At 50.3% G+C, this 18,754-nt stretch overlaps 1 protein-coding gene across 1 annotated transcript in view; it reads right to left on the reverse strand.

Moving 5' to 3' along the window:
- Window positions 1–18,014, reverse strand: part of ACAP3 (ArfGAP with coiled-coil, ankyrin repeat and PH domains 3) — a 46,708-nt gene extending 28,694 nt beyond the window's left edge. Inside the window, exons 1-4 of the mRNA XM_009889583.1 lie at window positions 17,963–18,014; window positions 14,128–14,247; window positions 13,204–13,257; window positions 510–568 (exon numbers count right to left, since the gene is read on the reverse strand). Of these exons, the coding sequence (XP_009887885.1) occupies window positions 510–568; window positions 13,204–13,257; window positions 14,128–14,226 (212 nt within the window). The 5' untranslated portion in view covers window positions 14,227–14,247; window positions 17,963–18,014. The remainder of the gene's footprint in view (window positions 1–509; window positions 569–13,203; window positions 13,258–14,127; window positions 14,248–17,962) is intronic.
- Between the last annotated feature and the right edge of the window lie 740 nt (window positions 18,015–18,754).

Genomic DNA, 18,754 nt, shown 5'->3' on the forward strand with positions numbered 1-18,754 from the left:
AAGTTGTGTGGGGAGTGAAGAACACAGTGATTCTGGTGGACCCCCAGGTCATTTGGCAGCAGAGTTCCTCCCTTCTGCAAGCATGCACTGGTTAAAACCATTAAGGAAACCCTGCATCGAACGTAAGGTAACGTAAGATGTAGAGTTGGCACTGCTCTGCAGGGATCTCAACTCTGGGGTGTGTTTGACATAGAGGATCAGTGAGAAGCAGAAAAGATGAGCTCTGCAGACAAACTTTACCAGACTTCGGGATGATGCTCTGATGCCTCACGTCCAGCTTTAACTATGAGCTGGGACTGGGATGACCACACTTGGCTGACAACAGAGCAACCAAAGATGACAGCAACAGCCGTCACACAAACCAGATCCTTTCCTCTGCCCTTCACCATCTCTCCTGCTCCAAGCTTCAGTAGTTGTGCTGAGGTTGAGGTTCCATTTCCAGTGCACACAGGACAGGTGCAATGGAAGTTCAAGAAATTGAAAACCCAACTAATAAGATAAGTACTCACTCTTTCACAAAATTGTGCAGCTGCTGCCGGACTGACCTCTGAGCCTGGTCAAACAGGATCTGAAAGAAAAGAAAGGAAAAAGTATCAGATATTTGTGCAACATGGAAACATTGAGGATTCAGAAAATCCATGAACGCTCTCCAGGAGCTTCAGTGTGAGGGACTCAGCATTACTCCAGGACTTAGGGCTGTCCATTACTTGATGGCTGTCATAATGGATAATAACCTTTTTCTGTAGCTGCAGCACTCCCTTACAAGAGCAGAATTGTTGCACTGCAGGTTCTGCAACCTATGCCAGGGCTCCAAACATCCTAGAGACCTATGCCACCAACAGACTTTCCTAAGGGGGGTGTTTGAAGCACCATTTACCTTCCGAGTCCCCATTTTGAACTCTCCCAAGCCTTGAATTTCTCATTTTGCCAGAGGAGGGCACTGTCCACTCAACACTATACCACTTCGGGAAGGAGACAGAACAATCGGTGAAGGTACATCATCACCAGCCACACACTGATGAACATGGGTGAGAGGTTCAAGCATACGGTATACAGACTTAGTTCCTACAAGTTTTACTCTCCTGCCTGTCCCTCACACACACAAAAAAAAAGGTCCCAAGCCTATTACTCTACACCCTCTGCCCATCTCATCTCCAGCCCTTGCCATCTTCCTTTACGAGTTGTTCTCCCCCTGCCCTCTGACAGATGCCAACAGTGGTGCTCAGCTCCCTCCCACCCATCTCCGACGGGCGCAGTTACAAATAACTCCATATTTCAGACATGCATCAGGATGATGCAGCAAGTTGGCTAATTAGGACCAGACGAGCAGAGGCTCCCAGACCACATAGCGACTGCAGTGGGACGCGCACATCACCCCCGGGTTACAGACAAAAGCCACTGGCCAGGCTGCAGCCAGCAAGAGTGGCCCACAAAGAATGGACAGGGACCCCACGTCATTCCACCATCAGGAACACAAGGCCTGGGCACGGGCCCAAAACTTAATGATACCCTGAAACATCACAGTGCTGGGGTCTGGCATCACTACAGCTGGTTGGGCTGAGCGACTCTGGCTCATTTGCTCCAATTTAACACTGTGTCCTGAGCAGCCAGTTTAACCCAAAGAGGTCCTGGAGCACACAATGGTAACTGTGTCTGTCTTCCTGCAGATGCAGTCACCAGGAGCAGCGTTTCCCAACCCAGCACCTGACCTTGCTTTCTCTCCTGGATTGACCAAAGCCCTCTCAGGGGAGCCCACAGAGCGTGGGGCTAACACAGGACTTTGTCAAGACACCTTCTCTCAGCAAGCAGACTGTGCAAAGTCCTTCGGATTAAACCAAATGGCTTTTTCTAGTTTGCTTTTTTTCCCCCCCCCCCTCCTCTTTGTGGCAAGCTTGCATTTCCAGTGGGAGTTTTTTGGCCAGCTTCCCTTGACACCCCACTCACCATCTCTCCTTTCCTGTCACCTTCTCTGCTGCACTACACAGTTCAGGTAAGACCCAGCAGCGGTGAGCACCTCTGGGTCTCCTGGCTTTTTCCAAGAGGCAGGAACAGTCATCTTCCATTAGACCAGTTACAGTGGGAAAGAGCTGGCGTTGCCTGAAGCAGCGGGTCTTTACAAGGAGGTGGTGGGTTAGCCCTGTCTGGCTGCCAGGCGTCCACCAAGCCATTCCCTCGCTCCCCCTCCTCAGCAAGAGGAAAAAGCTCACGGGTTGAGATAAGTACAGGGAGATCACTCACTAGTTACCATCACAGGCAAAACAGACTTTACTTGGGGAAGGCTTAATTGATCACCAGTTAAAAACAGAGGATAGCAAGCTACAAAACTAAAGACACCTCCCTCCACTGGAGCACCATCCGCACTCCCGGCCTGAGCAGCACTCTCTCCACAACACTCGAATCTTGGCAGGCACCGCAGAGATCTGACGTGACACACACGCCGAGGTGGTCACAAGCTTTAACCTTCTCATGCCCCGTAGCAATCTACTAGCAAAACCACTCCGGTTCATTCCTCACCCTTCCTTCCAGTGCCAACAGGCTCATACAGATAGTTCTCCCTACCTAACATCTCCCACCAGGAGATAAGCAAGTCATGCTTTTGACGCTACACAGGTGTACTACTCCAAAGAGAATGCAAAGCACTCTGCGTAGAAGCAGCAGCGGTGGCTGCAGAGCCTCCAACACATTCATTATGTGTATTGCTGCAGCCAAGGACAAAGCAAGAAACATGCCAGGACTAGCTGTGTATAAACAGCCACAAACGGCTTCTAAATATGAACAGATGCAAAGCAAGGGGGAAAGAAAGAAAACCTCGAGACCACCCAGCTTTGTGTTTTTACCAATGTAAATTATTTACTGCTCTTGACATCCATTTGCTCTCTCCAACAGCACTCCAAGAGGTATTGGCCTGCAACATTTCCCGTGGAGCAGCTTCCCCAAGTGACTTCTGGGCACTGACAACGCTTCCCTCCACTCGCAATACCATGCGGGGAGAGGCAAGCAGCGAGAAAGCCATCTGGTTCCCACCTGCACCTACATCTGGAAAGTTTCCATCATTGGTTTCCGCCAGGATGACACGTTTGCTTAGGATGAGGGAAAGGAAGGGACACTATTATGCCATGCTCAGGACTGCAGAGAAGTACCCTGGGACATTCCAGGGAAGAATGGATTCCAGGGTACATGAAAATCAAACCACTAAGGAACGGGGCTCCCTCGGCTTGGTAAATAGCCAATCTGGGCTACACAAAGCTACAATATGGATGGGAACCGGTGGGATTGAAGGGCTTCACAGAAACACAGACTGCTCCCTGTTGCGTGACGACAAGTAGATACCACGCTGGGCAGTGCTCGTGTGGAGCACCTACATCCACCATACCCCTCCTGCCTGGCAAAGTCAGATCCTACCTGGTGCTCTGGGCACTGCGTTGAAAGCAGCAAGCAAGCAAAAATCTGCCGATCACTCGGTAGACAGGACAAACTAAGTGAGGTCCCAGGCCAGGCACATCACCCTGGAGGTAGGACACTGCCCTTGCCCTTCTGTGGTGGTCAGCAAGGCTCTGCACACCAGCATCTGGCTGGAAAAAGGACAGATGCTGTGAACAGCGAAGCATTTCCAGAAGGACTCCTCCGCCTGTAACGAGAAGGCACTTTCCCCATGGGGCGCTTCCAGCCCTATGTGCGATGCTCTTCTCCTGCCACAGCACAGGCTCATTCTCAGGCTGCCTAGGAAGAAGAATTAACTAAGGATTAAGTCCAGGTCTAAAAATCAGAGCTCTTAAAATGGCTCCTTACTGAAGCACTTTACTGAGGGAGAATTGAGCTCGTGGTGATCACGTCAGCAGCATTCCTATACCTGTGGCACAGGGACATCTCTATGTGGAATTTTAACTTAAACATATCCATACCAGAACAGAAAAACTGCACAAACGAGGAAGAGAGGCCATAGACATATCTCCGTCTCCTGCTCTGTCAGTACTCCTCTCCCTCTCTCCTTCATGCCCTCAGCCCCACACCACCACAACGGTGCCCTTCCTTCCAGTCTGCACCGATTCCTGCGGTGTGAGTCTGGGGCAGGGATTGCCTCACAAATCCCCACGTGCGAGGGGACGCCAGGTAATGGATATGCCTTTCCTGCCAGCACCTCTGCTGAGAGGCATCTTACGATACCAGCGTTACTGTTATTGCTTCTTCATTAGTTTTGCCAGGCAAGATCACCAGGGGAATATTTTCAAGTGGGTCCTCCATTCAATTTTCAACGCAAAATAAATAGAGTTTTAAGAGCTAGAGTTTCAAATATAAAATCATCCCTTGGCTTTTTCTCCTTTCCCAGACATACTTGGAACAAATCATTTGTTTTAAGATTTTCCAGACCAAATATCACCCCACCCTCTCTCTTAGCTTCCACCAAGAGATGAGAGGTCCAGCCTGTGACTCACACACATCTGCGCCTGAGGAGGGTCAGCATGAGAGAAGGGAGTTAACACAGCTCTCGCCCAACAGCAGCAAAAGCCTAGATCCTACATTTCACTTTCCCAGCATGGGCTTCTGAGGAAACAGGATAAATCCAAACCTATGTTTGACAGGGGACTTAGGAATTTCATGGCCCCAAGAAATGAAGCACGGCCCAGGATGTTATTCCTGGAACTGCAAGCCCAAAAGTCAAGCTAGAAGACATCAGCAATCCAAAGGGATGCCACTGCCACAGCACTCACATATGACTCCCCACAGAGCTTACACAAGGAGATCCCACCTGGCTCCAGAGCAAAGCAGAAGGTAAAGAGAAGTGCAATCGCTTGGCTGCAGGCTGCTTCTCTCAGCACTTACATGCATGAAATTCAGAAGCAGGACACCACAGCCACACACGGGAAGAGCACTTGAGTAGAGATTAAAGGTAGGCAATGGCATTTCTGGCGGGAATTTGTCAAGGAGCAGCAAGGGTCATCAGGCCAGGAGGTGAGGGGGGATAAGGCAGCTGGCAGGGCATGGGCCTCACCAGCCAAGGCTCCACACCAAGAAAGCAGGGCAGGTCCAGACACGGTGGCCACATTCAACCAAGAGCCCAGATCATCAGGTAAGTTTGTGGTGATGCGGCAGGTCCAAGGCCAAGCTGGGAAGTTGGTCCACGTATCAGAGTCAAGCCCAGAGACTGGCAGGCAGATCCATGGTGACAAGGCAGGTCCACCACCAAGCTAGAAAAATCAGTCTGTAAGTTGGGATCGCCAGTGTCCATAGCTGGGTATGGCTGCAGTGGAGCTGGAGACCTGCACCCCTACAGCACAGCTCAAACCAAGACTAAAGGCCCCAGGTGGAGCTTAAATGGCGTACCTGGGCCCACGGGTGGAGGGTGTGGGTAGAGACCCCAGGTGAAGCTGGTTGGGGCCATTAAGGTCTACTAGTGCACTGAGAGCCATAGCTGGAGATCATGAAGCAAATCAGCCGTTCTCCTGCAACAACTGGTCCCAGCTGATGAGATGGAGGGTGTGGAGCTTCCTCTGCAGCTGCCTGACATATGGACGAAGGCAGCTCTGCCTTCTCCAGCTCCGCCAAGTAACCGTCCCAGCCATGAGCTGGATGAGTCACATCTCTGTGCTTATCTCCCTCATGGCCAGTCTGGAGGCTTCGTTCCCACCGACATCCCCAGAAGCAGTCTGGGGACCGGCTTATGTTGCATTTAAATGAGGGTCGGTTGTCTGGTGGCCTGGGAATCAGAGCCTGATCCTTTTATCCAGTCTCGGGAATCCTGTCCCGTCAGCAGTCTCCCAAATCCGGGGCACGGCAGCGTGTCTCTGAGAGAGAGAGGCAGCTATGGTGGGACTGGCCGGTCAGCTATGGGGCTGCCTTGATGGGATTCTGTGGGTTATCTCTGAGCATCTGCTGGGGAGACACCTCGCTCCCCAAAGATGGCCCATTCTGCCAATAAACCCCTTCTCAAACACGGCACTGTGAGGACCACCGTGCCTTTGGCAGTCTGTCCTGCCCTCTCCACCTCCTCCTCTTCTCTGCAACTCCCTGTCCTGCTGCAGAATTGCAAAGAGGTTTTCCATGACCTGGGTGCTTTCTTGTTCCATGGCACGTCTATCCAAGCTGAGGACAGGGTGTGCCCAACAGAGCTTTGGAAAAAGCAAGTAAATACCACTGCAGCTGTTAAAATAACAAAATAAAACTCAACAATGACAGCAAACTGTACATTTTTCCCTGTTTTCATATTCCTACAGCTTACTTCTCTTTCATCGCAGCTTCTAGCAGCTGAATATGGTAACCTAAGGGGGCAGGAGGGCCAGTCAGAATGCAAGTACTTTTTGTTTGGCAGAGGATGCTTAAAAGACTTTTATTCCTGTCTGGCAATATGATTTGGCCCTACATCTCTTGAGCGACGGCCTACCAGATAAATGCCACCCATGAACAGCATTCCATCTGCGATGCCTTTGTAATACAGCTCACTTGAAGATTTGTGCTCTGGAAAACAAGCCAATAACACTACTCCTATTACGCATGTCGGATGCCAACACAGCCTAAGCCTAACTTCTGCACCAAGCTAGAAATGAATCTCTCACAAGAAGCTCAAGAGCTCCAGTTTGTGCTTAGGCCAAAGGACATTTGTTCCTGCCCCTTACAGATAACTGAAGCTGCTTCTCTCCCCTAACTAGAAAGCAGACATCCTAAGGTATTCCAGAAACCGCCAAAAATGTAGTCTTTCTGAAACCCAGAATGCAGCACCGAGCTCATGTTAACTGCTGGACTGGTATCAAACTTCAAGGGCAGCAGCTCACTCAAGTCTTTTGGACCGGTGTAATGTCATTGCACTGGGACACAATGGCGAAACCCGTGAAGCCATGAGAAAACGGAAAGCATCTCCCCCATCAGACGGTAATTCTGCATCCACAGATGATATCCCTCACTGCGGTAGCTTGGTGCACCTGGACCCTTCCCAACCGCTGTCAGAAAATGCAGGTGGTCCACCCAACCCTGTGGAGAACAGGCAGCTTGGAAGCACTCTCCACTTTCCCTTCCTTCTTCCTTCCCCCTGAACTCCACCACTACCCTCCGCCCATGACATCTGCCATCTGCCTCACTGACTCATCACAGCTTGGGTGGCTTTTCTTCTTGTCAGCGGGAAAGGCTTCCTGGCTCGCTCCACACAGCGAAATCTCCCCTGCAAGCTGCCGCTGCTCCTGCTGGAGGATTCCTGTGACGTAGCTGCAGTGATTTGTGGCAGACAGGAAAGCTTAGGGCTTAATGAAGCTCAACGCAGCGCTGTCTGGAGTAGTAGTGATGAGGGCAATGTTCATGTTACATCTTCTCAGCTGGAAAATACCTGGTGCACTCCACAACCACAGTGCTGCTGAAGATGCACTTAAGGGACTCAGCCAGAGTAATCCTACCAAAACAGCACTTTCACTTGCATCGTTTCACTTCTCTTATCTTTCTGATCACATAGAGAGGGGGAACTGCATGGGAAAGAGCCTCGATGTGTAAAGGTGACAAGGTTGTGCTGCAGATCCTGGTATTTCCTTCCAAGACATGTGTAGGGCAATAGGCTGGTGGGAAAACTGCCTCCCATTCTTTGACTGAGCCAGGGATTGTTGCATCCCCACACTCCCTGCCTCTTGCCCTTGTATAACCTGGAGCCTCCCCTTCCCTAATTCCTTGGAAGTGGATGCTGACAGCTTTGAGCTATCTGTAAATTGTACATCTCTTAACCCAGACAGGTAGTCAGCACCACGAGGCTGGCATGGAGCGCAGCCAGTGTGTCTGCTTTAAAAGTCGATGGAGAGGATTACCTGCCTTCACCGGTGTTCATGGGGTACGTGACTGCGCTGGAAAGAACTGCACCTAAAAGCAGCACAGGGAACTTATGCACCTATAGCTGTGAGGAAACCTCATTACACTCGTGTACTTTAATTACATTCACCAGATTCTGTAAAAAGAGGGAAAGGTTGTTTTCTCACATATGATGGGAGATTGCTACGCCTTTCAACCCGTTTCATGTTTTAGGGAGGGCGATGAGGAGGAAGGGAGGAGGCAAGCAAACACTCACGCGGGTTTTGGAGCTGAGAGCGCAGAATCTGCCTGCAGAGAAGCAAGGAGCGTTTCCAGTCCAGAAGAGCTTGGCAAGCCGCAGTCAAAATTTATTCACTGCAGTGTGGTATGTTGGGAGGAGGAGGGATCACAGGGGAGACTTCAGGCCCTCGAGCAAAATTCCAGTTCACGCCACTCAGGCTCACGTGAAAGGAAACGTTTCACCCTGGTGAGCTGCGCAGGAAGGCTGCCGTGCGGCGCCGGCATCCCTGTCTGCCACCCGCTGCTCAGAGCTCTCACAGAGGTAGCTGGAAACTTGTTCCCTGTCACGGATCATGTACCTCTAACCAACGCGTGGAAGCTCGCCTGGCGAGGCGACGTGATGCAGCATCCTTCAGGCGGCTCAGCCGTGCCCCATCCTGCACTTGCCCACCACCGGGCAGGGGAGTCTCCGCAGACCGTCAGCTCAGGCGGCGTTGGGGCAAAGGCTGCTGGAGGGCAAGGGAGCGACAGGACCCAACGGTGCAAACACCGGGACAGACCGTAACATTTCCTGGAGGGAAGTGCTCTGGGATATTGAAGTGTTCACACGGTGAGGGGAAGACTCCTCGCTCCCTCGGGCTCTCAGGGACAAGGAATTTTTCAGGAGTAAGATTTCATTTTTGCTCGGGGGTAGGAAGTGCAATGAACACCACAAAGGTGTCCGAGTGCCTGAGTTTGACGGAGTCCAGAGGTACTCAGAGAACCAAATACCTCTGAGACCCTGCACCTCTGCCCTGCTTGTGTTTGGTAAAGAGCCAATTACCCTAAACACTGGACTTTTACAAGTACTGGAGATAATAGCTGATGCTTTTAAATTCTTAGCGCAACTGACAACTGCAGGACTCCTACAGTCAACAGGGAAAGATGGGGCATTTTGCTTTTGGAGCACGGGGAGGAGTCACGGTCATTCCTCATCATTTTCCTCCTGCATGAACTGAAATTTTGGGTCTAGGATGCCTGACGCAGGGGATCCTTATCCCTGAAGTATCTAATGTAGCATTAGTACAGCTGAGAATCAGACCTCTGAATTGCTGTTAGAAAAGACGAGTAGAGGAATTCAGCGCGCCTACACAATGCCATGATTTTTGGGAGAGGGAAATGACAGTCCCCCAAAGGAAACACAATATTCATCCAGATACAGTACAGCCACCATGAGAAATACTGCACAGCCTCCTGCCTTGAACCGGACTCCGAGGTGACATGGCAGCCAGCAGGACCTTTGGCTTTTCTGCTGATGCTGCGCCCAACATCTGCAGCTGCAGTGATGCCTCAAGAGGTCAGCATTGTAACATCACTAGGAAGCTCGCCTTCAAGCCACTCAGCATACGTTTCTGAACAGAACATCCTAGGAAGCCAACTGCCCAAGACGTTGGAAGGGCAGCAACCGAAATCAGCCTCCCAGCTAAGCAGTTGGCATGTTACAGGAACACATCCTCTGAGGCTGCTAGGGCACTGCCATGGTGTCCCTGCCCAGGGCAGGGGGTTGGAACTAGATGATCTTCAAGGTCCCTTCCAACTCTAACCACTCTATGATTCTGCAGCTCACCAGTCAAATCAAACACAGCCAGGTGGAGACATTAGTTCCTTGACCTCTTACTCAATCACCATTACCCACATCAGTTTTTCTGAGCTATCTAACCTTTCCTGTCTCCCCTACAAAGCCATCCCCAGTAAAACAGCTGCCCAAGCAAGTCACATCAGGCAGTCAACATCACCAGCCAAAGCCAGGAGCCCAAACTTCTTAAATACTTAATGGGGAGAGGCAGTCACCTCCAGAGTACAGTTCAGGGCAGCTTCATGAACCCTTCCAGCCAGCACAAGCTAGCCCTGCAGTCAGAGTTTGCTGTCTTTGGGTGGTTGTGTTGTGAAATGGCTTTAACTAGCTAAAACCCTGGCTAGTTTGGACACAGACCAGTGCCCTCTGCAGCTGTGCGACCCGCTGTGCCAGCACCAGGGAGAGATGACAACGGTGATGGAAAAAGTTAAAAACAGAGAGAAGGCAGGAGAGGTGGCAGGACTGCCTCTCTCTGCGGCACGGCTGGCTGGAAGAGGACATGAAACCGCTTAGACCCCTGAGGGAAGCCAGTCACCTAACTGGGAACTAACCCAGAAGGTGCTTTCTACACTGCTGCACGTGGCTCTGCAAAGGTCAAACCGCTTTAGTTTGGTTGCTTTGCTTTCTCCCACCAAGCCAAAGCAAGAACCACAGATCCGAATGGGGAAGGGATGATGCAGAACTGCTCCCTGCGCTGTTTGCGAAGTAGCGTGTTGACTGTGGGTGAAATCCTCCACAGACGCTGCTCCCCACGGAGCACTGCTGCTCTCACAGTACCTCTTACTCAAACTTCATTAGCAGCCAAGGGTCCAACACTATTTCCAGTTATATCAGTGTAATCTCCTAGACGTCTGCGTGGCTGAACAGAATTTGAATCCCAGCTCCTTGAAACTCAGTATTAAACCTGTCCTCTTTTCCCTCTGCCTGTCTACCCTTCCTTGGTTTCATCCCTTTCTACAGTTTGGGCAAAAATTCCAACACGTGAGATGTTGATTCACCTTTCTGACAATCCTGGTATGTACCTGGCACGAATTAGCAGAGCTTCTGCTAGTCGTTAGTCTCTGTGTCCTCTCAACAGCCCCTCAGAGACAGGAAAGCACTTGAAATGCTTTTTGCAGATATGGAAGCTGAGACATAACTGTACAATAGTCCAGATGCATAAAGATATTGAGGTTTCTAACTTCTATGCGTGCTTTGACACGAGTAAGTTATGAGCCCAAATGCATGTGGCTAAGAGCACAGAAAAAGGCAGGGGACACTGAGTCTAGCTCTTACGAACTCAACTCTCTCTTTGGCATCTGTTCTCTAAGGCTGCGTCCATGTTTTTTCCTCCTTGTGCATTAAAAGGAAGGTGGGAATGCTCTGGAGCTCAGTGTGTTCATCTTCTACATTCAAGTGAGTTTTACGCTTGGATTTTGCTGAACTAGGACCAGGACATCGCTGGGCCCCATGCTCTAGCAGTAAAATTACAGAACAAGCTTTTCCAACCGATTTTTGGGGGATATTTGCCCTTCTTTTTAACTTGTTCCAGTTGTACATACTGTCCTGGCCACATTCCTAGAGTAAGCACTGACAACTGTTTCATAGCTGAGATCCTAGACATGGATGAGCCAAGATACACACACACACACACACGAAGGAGAGACAGCAGAATGCCCTAAAAATAACTCAGCTAACGGAACAGCCGTCAGAGAGGGCCGGAGATGCAGCCGTCATTCCAAAGCCATTTCCTGGAGAGGGACCCACACCGCTCTGCACCAAGGGAGGAGGGTGCTCCCCAAAGGCCGGCGGGCGGGAGGATCGAAGCACGTTTCCCCTTGTGCACGGCAGCTGGTGGTAGGGAAATACCGCCTTTCACAACCCCTGAGTCACATGTAGCGGGGGGGTCGCCCCCGCCGAACAGGCTGGGGTGCATGGGAACGGTCATCCCGCATCAGCCGGGGATTTGACAGCTCTGGGAAGGGTCCTTCTGCGTATTAGTTGGCTGAGGCAAGAGCAATCCCAGAAGTGGCACTTTTGGCAGAGAGCAGGGGTCCGGGGGAAGCAGCACAGCTGGCGTAGCAGCGCTTGCAGACAGCATTCTGCATCTAGAGGTTTCTGGCCGGGACCGCTTCCTCACGGCTGGGCTGCACGCACTCCTCAGCCCAGCCCCGAGCACTGCAGCTGTGATGTGATCCATGGAACGAAGGGGTAGTTTCTCAGGGCTTTATTTTCTTGGCAGAAAGGCCTTATGTTTTCAAAAGGGAATTCAAGCAGCATCAGAAAATCAGGGTTTGACTGTCTCTGCTTTGACACAAACACAACTTTTCTCTGATGCTCACACTGGTCTATTCACTCTCTCCCCACCACGAACATTTCTGTACAGCTTTTTGACTGATCCCAAATACTGACTGTCCTAGGAGAGCTGCTTGTGCACTACCTGTTTTCCCTGCCCTTTTTTTTTAACTAGGGAACAATCTTCCCAGCTCCTTCATGAAATAATTAGACTTGATGCAGCTTCTTCTCCAGCTGCACGTGGTTAACTTGCAGCCCAAAAGCAAACATTGTGCCTAATGTACTTTGACAGGGGCATCGTGGTATAAAAGTGGGTCAGTCCAGTGCTGACACCCTGAAGCTTCCCTTGCTTTAAAGCACTTGTGCTTTAAGCCCCTACTGAGTTACAGGCTTAAAATTGTGCATCTGGCATGGAGCCACCACGCATGAAGCACCTTCCTCTTCTATGAGGTTTACAGGTGCCATGGCTGGATGTCTGAGATGGAGAAAGGGCAGATTCTAACTCCTTGGGCTCTGTTAGTGAGAGACAGCAAGCTGAGGAGAACAGCCGCTGTCTGGGCATTTCTCTCCTTTCATCTCAGTGTAGAATTAATATGTCCTGTGTTATCCCTAAACACAGAGCTGCACATGCCTCACTGAGCGCTCCCGGCACCAACTGAACAATGAAGTCCTTTCGGTTTGATCAATTCACAGCCTTCCTGGTGTCCTAATGTCGCAAATCTGAATGCCCACCTTCACAGCGTATTCCAAATCTGCAGCAACAAGGTCATACGTGCAAGCGGGTAACAGTCAGAATCCTGAGTTGTGAGAGCCCCTCTGGACCCTGTCTGTCCTCACTACAAAATCCTGTGCTATCCAAACAGAAGAACAAAGCATCTGCAGCGCGGGACCTTTGTGAGCTCTCCTCTTCCTTTGACGAAGGGGTCTCTAACCTCACCCTTCTACATATTTGTTGTACGTCTCTGATCTGCGATGAACCAAAAGGCACCCATGCAACCGTACATACCTTTTCACTAAGTGCTACCTTCTCTGCAAGCCTGTGGAAATTCCATTTCCTAGTGTACACGATGCATCAGGACCGATCGTTGTGAAAACATAGACTCACAGCTCATCCAATTCAATATCTTTGCGAGAGGCAACAGTATCTCCCATCCCTTTGCTGCTCTCTTGGCCACGCAGCGTGCAGGGACTGCTTCCTTCATAAATCCCACCTTTGTGCAGTGCCCAGTAAGCCAAACACAGCAGACCATTAATCAGCGCCTCCAGAAAGAGATTGCCATTATCACACAAAAAGACAAGAGGAAGCGGCATCTTACCATGTGATAGTTAATCATTTCCTGCAGACTGTCTCCAAATTTGTCGAGGCACTCCTGCAAAAAAAAGGTAAAAAGAACTGGCAGTGAATAGAAGCAGCTGTCCTTCATCCCCAGGGGTTCAACCCCTGCTGGGAGAGACTCTCGTGAAGCCACTGAAGAGCCACTCTGCCATTTGGCGAGAAGGTGTTTCAAGAATGCCTGACACTGAAGCCACAGGCTCCCCGTCCTTCCCAGTTTAGTGCTGAAATCAACATGTCAGTTGTCGCTTCTGTACGCTGGTTACCCATGTTCCCTAAGTAACTGATGCTTACTGACCTAGATTCCAACAACCTTGCCATCACCCTGGCTTCTTAAAAGTCATAGAATCATAGAATGCTTTAGGTTGGAAGAGACCTTAAAGATCATCCAGTTCCCCCCCTCACCAGCCCAGGTTGCTCCAAGCCCCGTCCAACCTGGCCTTGAACACCTCCAGGGATGGGGCAGCCACAGCTTCTCGGGGCAACCTGCCCCAGGGGCTCACCACCCGCACAGGGAAACATTTCTTCCTGATATCTCATCTAAATCTCCCCTCTTCCAGTTTGAAGCCATTCCCCCTCGTCCTATCACTCCATGCCCTTGTAAAAAGTCCCTCCCCAGCTCTCCTGGAGCCCCTTTAGGCACTGGAAGGGGCTCTAAGGTCTCCCCAGAGCCTTCTCTTCTCCAGGCTGAAAGTCCAGTCCTCCCTGCAAACGATGAATCTCACTCTGATCTTTTAGCACTCCCTTATCAGATGATCTCTACATTCCTCCACAAATAAAATCTCATACTAAATGGCTACTTAAACAGCACAAGGGTCTTGGACAGATGGTCCATACACAGCATGAGGAAGCTTAACCCTCCCCACCCCTCAGTGTGTCCCATGCTCCATCCCACAGGATGACTTACCGAAATCATTTCATCCTTCTTGCACTGCTGCGACAAGTCCCGGACACCGCTGACAAAGTGCTTGTTGGTGGTGATGTAGGCTTTGCCCGCTTCGATCATCCCACTGCATAGCTTCACCAGCTGCACAAGGAGAGAGGTGTGAGCGCACGTCAAACACAACTACAACCAGGCTGGTTTCGATCTGCACCCACACCACAGCCCCGGACCTTTAGAACAAGATGCCATTCACCCTCCTGGTGTGGGTACACCAGCAACCCTCACTGCACGTGGCACAGACAGGGACGCAAGTCGCACTTCCCGGGGTATGTCCTGCTGTCAGCATTTCACTCGTCACTTAAGAGTAACAGTTCCAGGCTGTGCCCTGAGGACGGACGAATCAGGGCAGCACATTTTTTCTGGTGGGTTTCTGTTGTTCGTTCTATCCTGAGGCATCAGGACTGCGGTGAAAGGAACCCGCTCACCCACACTGACTGGGCAGAGGTGAGACTCCCCGGCGCTGGGTGGAACCTCCCTGCTGGGAGTACGCTGCTTTTTGGGACTGTCGAGTCTCTGAGCCCAGCTGGCTGTTCCGTACGCCTGTGGAGACTTGTCTTGCTGTTACCTTGGAACGAAGGGGACCTGGTGTCCAGCAGCCTGATGGTTTTCTATCATGTTTTCCTGAAACCAACCCACCAGGACCACTTAGGACACGTCTGCTGTGTGCAGCCAGTGCACATGTGTGTTCCCTCACATGCAGGTTAAACCATCGACATTGTAGATAACTATGAATCAATTCCCACGATTCTGCAGCCCAAGGAAACTTTGCTGGTGCACGGTGAGGGACTACAGCAAGTACCTCTGGACTGCCTGGGACTTAGTGCAGTCTTTCTGATGGACCTGGAAGGAGCTTTGTTCGGAGAAACGTGAACAACTCTAAGCAAGCTACACACGCTCCAGTCCTCATCACCAGCCTTGTTAGAGTGAAGGTACCGGTGAAGTTACCTGGAACTTGCAGAAAAACGGGGCGGCTTCCTCAACTTGGAATTAGTTTGCTGCAGTACAGGTATACACCTCCAGACAGCCCTTATTAACTTTTGATAATTTAACAGCCGCAGGGAACATTCCTGACTTCCTCGCCGCAGCGAACTGCCTTAGCGTGCCTGGAACTGCCTGTAAAGACTGGAGCATTTGCTTAGCCAGAATTCCTGGCCATTAGCCTATCTCCTTGCAGCCAAAGCTTCTTGTAAAAGGTTACGTTAAACAAGATAAATCCATAAACCAAAGTTCCACGAGATTTGCGACAGTAATGGCTGGCCATTGAGCACAATTTTAAAAATGTTTGCTTGTTTGCTTTTAAATCATCACTGTTCTAAGCTTTTTAACTAAGTGAAAAACTTTAGCTGCTGCTAAGGAACAACACTTGGAACTGAAGTTTTCCGTTCTCAAAATCCACAAGATTTTTAGGGATATTAATCTTACTAATGAAAAATGGCTTTAGAAATCCATCCCTGCCAACCAGCCTCACCTACAGGCTGGGAACGAGCAGCTCGCAAGTTCGGCTTGATGCCAAAGCCCCCCCGAAGCACGGTGTGCTGTTTTGGGGCTCGGTGCTTGTTCTATTTACGCAGCCACAAGGCTCTGGGGTCTAATCTATACCTGTGCATTGCAGAACAAGCTTGCTTGCCTCTATCTGCAGTTCTGTAAAAAATATATCTGAATGGATAAATATATATATATAGTCGCACGTGGTATATCTGTGTATACGTAGTATATACAGTCTTCACTCTTTCACACTCACGTCCTTTCCTGTCCACGCAATTTGACAGAACAGCACTGGACGCCAGCAGACTTGTACTATCCCATCCAAGCCCAGAGAAGAAAAGCAAACAGATGCAGTTCCTGTCACATCTGGAGCCCAGACGCACACTCGGAGTTTGGACAGATCCTCTGGAAAGGAAATCCAGCCTATTCTGCAACGTGGCGGTTTCTAGCATACCTCTGTGCAAACACTCGTGGCCAAGGCTGTGTTACTGGTAGCTGAAGGTCATTCAGCACAAGCACCCTCCCGAGGGGAGCAACGACGGCTTTGCAGATGGAGCACAGGACAGAATGAAGGAAATCTCTTTGAAACAGCCAAAATCTCTGGTGTTCCCTTGGATGAATCATTCCCATTGCCCTTTACCTCCACTTTAAACGGGTGTTAAAAGGCTAATCACTTATAAACTCGGTGCTCAGAGGCACAGTAAAAGGCAGAGAAGCAGAGTCAGTCCTTGCCAGCTCGCTGCTCTTAAAGAACTAGTCACGCCAGCTATTTGGGTACCACCAAACAACACTTACACCAAGCCGGAGAACGGCTGCCCTGGGCATCCACCCAGCCGGTACACAGCAGAGGAGCTGCGACATCCAAGGCTGATTTATTAGGAACGGGGGTGATTGATTGAATCTTGTCCAAAGTTACCCTCAGAGAAACAAATTTGAACTTGAGATGCACACTCCAGCCTCACTCGCCCTGGACCCAGGCTGATAAGCGTGTTGCTGACAGGGACTGTACTTCCAGGCCACCCTCCTCGCTCCAGCATTGCCCCTGGCACACCAGGTTGTCTAAATACAGGGGCACTGACAGCAGCAGGGCTAGAATCAGACCAAATTTTGCCCCCGCGCTCTGTCTTTAGAGCCTTACCCTCTTCCATAGAGGAAAACAGACAACCTGAATCCCTTTGCAGCTCTCACCAGTGAGACCAGTCAGCTCGTGCAGACAACCGTTTCAAGCAGCTTGAGTAGTAAATAGGTTTTATAGGACACAGCTCTGCCTAAGGCTTGTGACTTCAACAAAGCCTGTTTCTCCACCAGACGCAGGAGTTTTATTCCTTGCTAGCTTTGGGAAATCTCACAGATAAAAAGCCAACAGCTCTTCTGGCTCCTCTTCTTCATTTCTCTCTGTTCTCATTAAGAAACAACTTGGCTGATGTCTCAGACATCAGGAGTGGGGGTGGAAAAGCTGCCTTCCATCATAAAACCTCTGACTTAGATCCAAACTACCAACTGGATGTCAAGAATCACCAGAATAAATGCAAAACGGCCAAACTGGTTCCTGAGAGGATATTTCCAGTGTTCAATTACAGCTGTGGCACATAGCCTGGCTGAACATCAGACAGCTACCACCACCATTGGTCTCAACCTGGCCCCGTGTTTCATAAAATCATAGAATTGTTATGGCTGGAAAAGACCTTTAAGATCATCAAGTCCAACCGTTATTAACGCTACCGGGCCCACTTCTAAACCATGTCCCTGAGCACCTTATCTACACGGCTTTTAAATACACCCAAGGATGGCGATCCAACCACTTCCCTGGGCAGCCTGTTCCACTCTTTGATAACCCTTTTAGCGTAGAAGTTTTTCCTAATGTTTACCTGCAAGTGTCTCCTTACGCCCTTGAGCCAAGGCAGTGCTGCCCCTACCATGTGGGCATGTAACGGCTCCTGCCCCACGCAGCTCCATATCACAAGCAAACTGGCGGGGTGGGGAAACGGACAGCACCGAAATAACTTGCCACAGCGGGAGAAGCAGTGTCAGTCCCCTGAGATCCAGGACCAGAACAAGACCAGCCATCATTCAGCTTCAGGAGCCCAAGTCTGGACCTCTTGTCCTAACTCCTTTGGCAGTCACAAAGGAGCCCTGACAGGTACCTGTCAGCAGAGGGAGACATGTTCCTGTTGACAAGCCCAGTGTATTGCACACCAGTTTCCTGACAGCCTGAGGTGGGCTCACTTTTTAGAGGAGACTGGTGGGGCCACACTCCTAAGCAAGAATTCATCAGTCCCTCTTCAAACCAACGCGCTAAGCCGCCCCATCTTACCTTGTCAAGCTTCGCCTCTATCTCCACCACATCTGTTTCCACTTCATCAATGGTCGCCCTGCAATGACAACAGCAAAGAGAAGTAATTAATTGATTGCTTGTGATGACTGGGAAAGAAGTCAGAAGTCCCAGATGAGTAAAGATCAGAGGGACTGGTGGTGGACAGGAGGAGGGATTCACGCTTCCCACTTTGGAGTTTCCTGCTGCTACATAAGCTCGGGACTGACTTACTCCGAGGAAGAATCACACCTCATCAGGAATGAATTCCACAGGGCTGGGAAAAGACATGGAGATTATGCTATGTCCTGTCAGTGTCATGGAGAAATTCAGGTGTGCTGTGGTAGTCATACACAGCAAACTCATGTAGTGGCCTGGTTCTGCCTCTGCAAGCAATGCTGTTAATTGGCAGTAATGCTAAGTGACACAGAAATAACCACTGTTACACCTTAGCCATCCATTCACGTCAGGCACAAGTTGCAAATCCCATTTTCTAGGCTATAACCATGCCTGAAGTGCAGCCACATGGCGAATTATGTCCTTTGAACCTCAGGAAGCATCACTCAGGCAGAAACACATCTTGGTCCTTTTGTCGTTGAACACCATAAGTCTCTTTCGCACACGTGGGGCTTTGCTGCATACGGATAAATCCGCTCCACGATTATCGGATCTGTTTTCTTTCCACGTCACTGGACAGATGTGACAGTAAGAGGCCATTAGAATCCAGCTGCAAAGGTCACCAGGCCTCCCTCACAAAGCGAAATGTTAACATGACATCAGCCATTTGCAAGAGGC

Source organism: Charadrius vociferus, unplaced genomic scaffold (genome assembly GCF_000708025.1).
Source record: "Charadrius vociferus isolate BGI_N301 unplaced genomic scaffold, ASM70802v2 scaffold477, whole genome shotgun sequence".
NCBI classification, from domain to species: Eukaryota; Metazoa; Chordata; class Aves; order Charadriiformes; family Charadriidae; genus Charadrius; species Charadrius vociferus.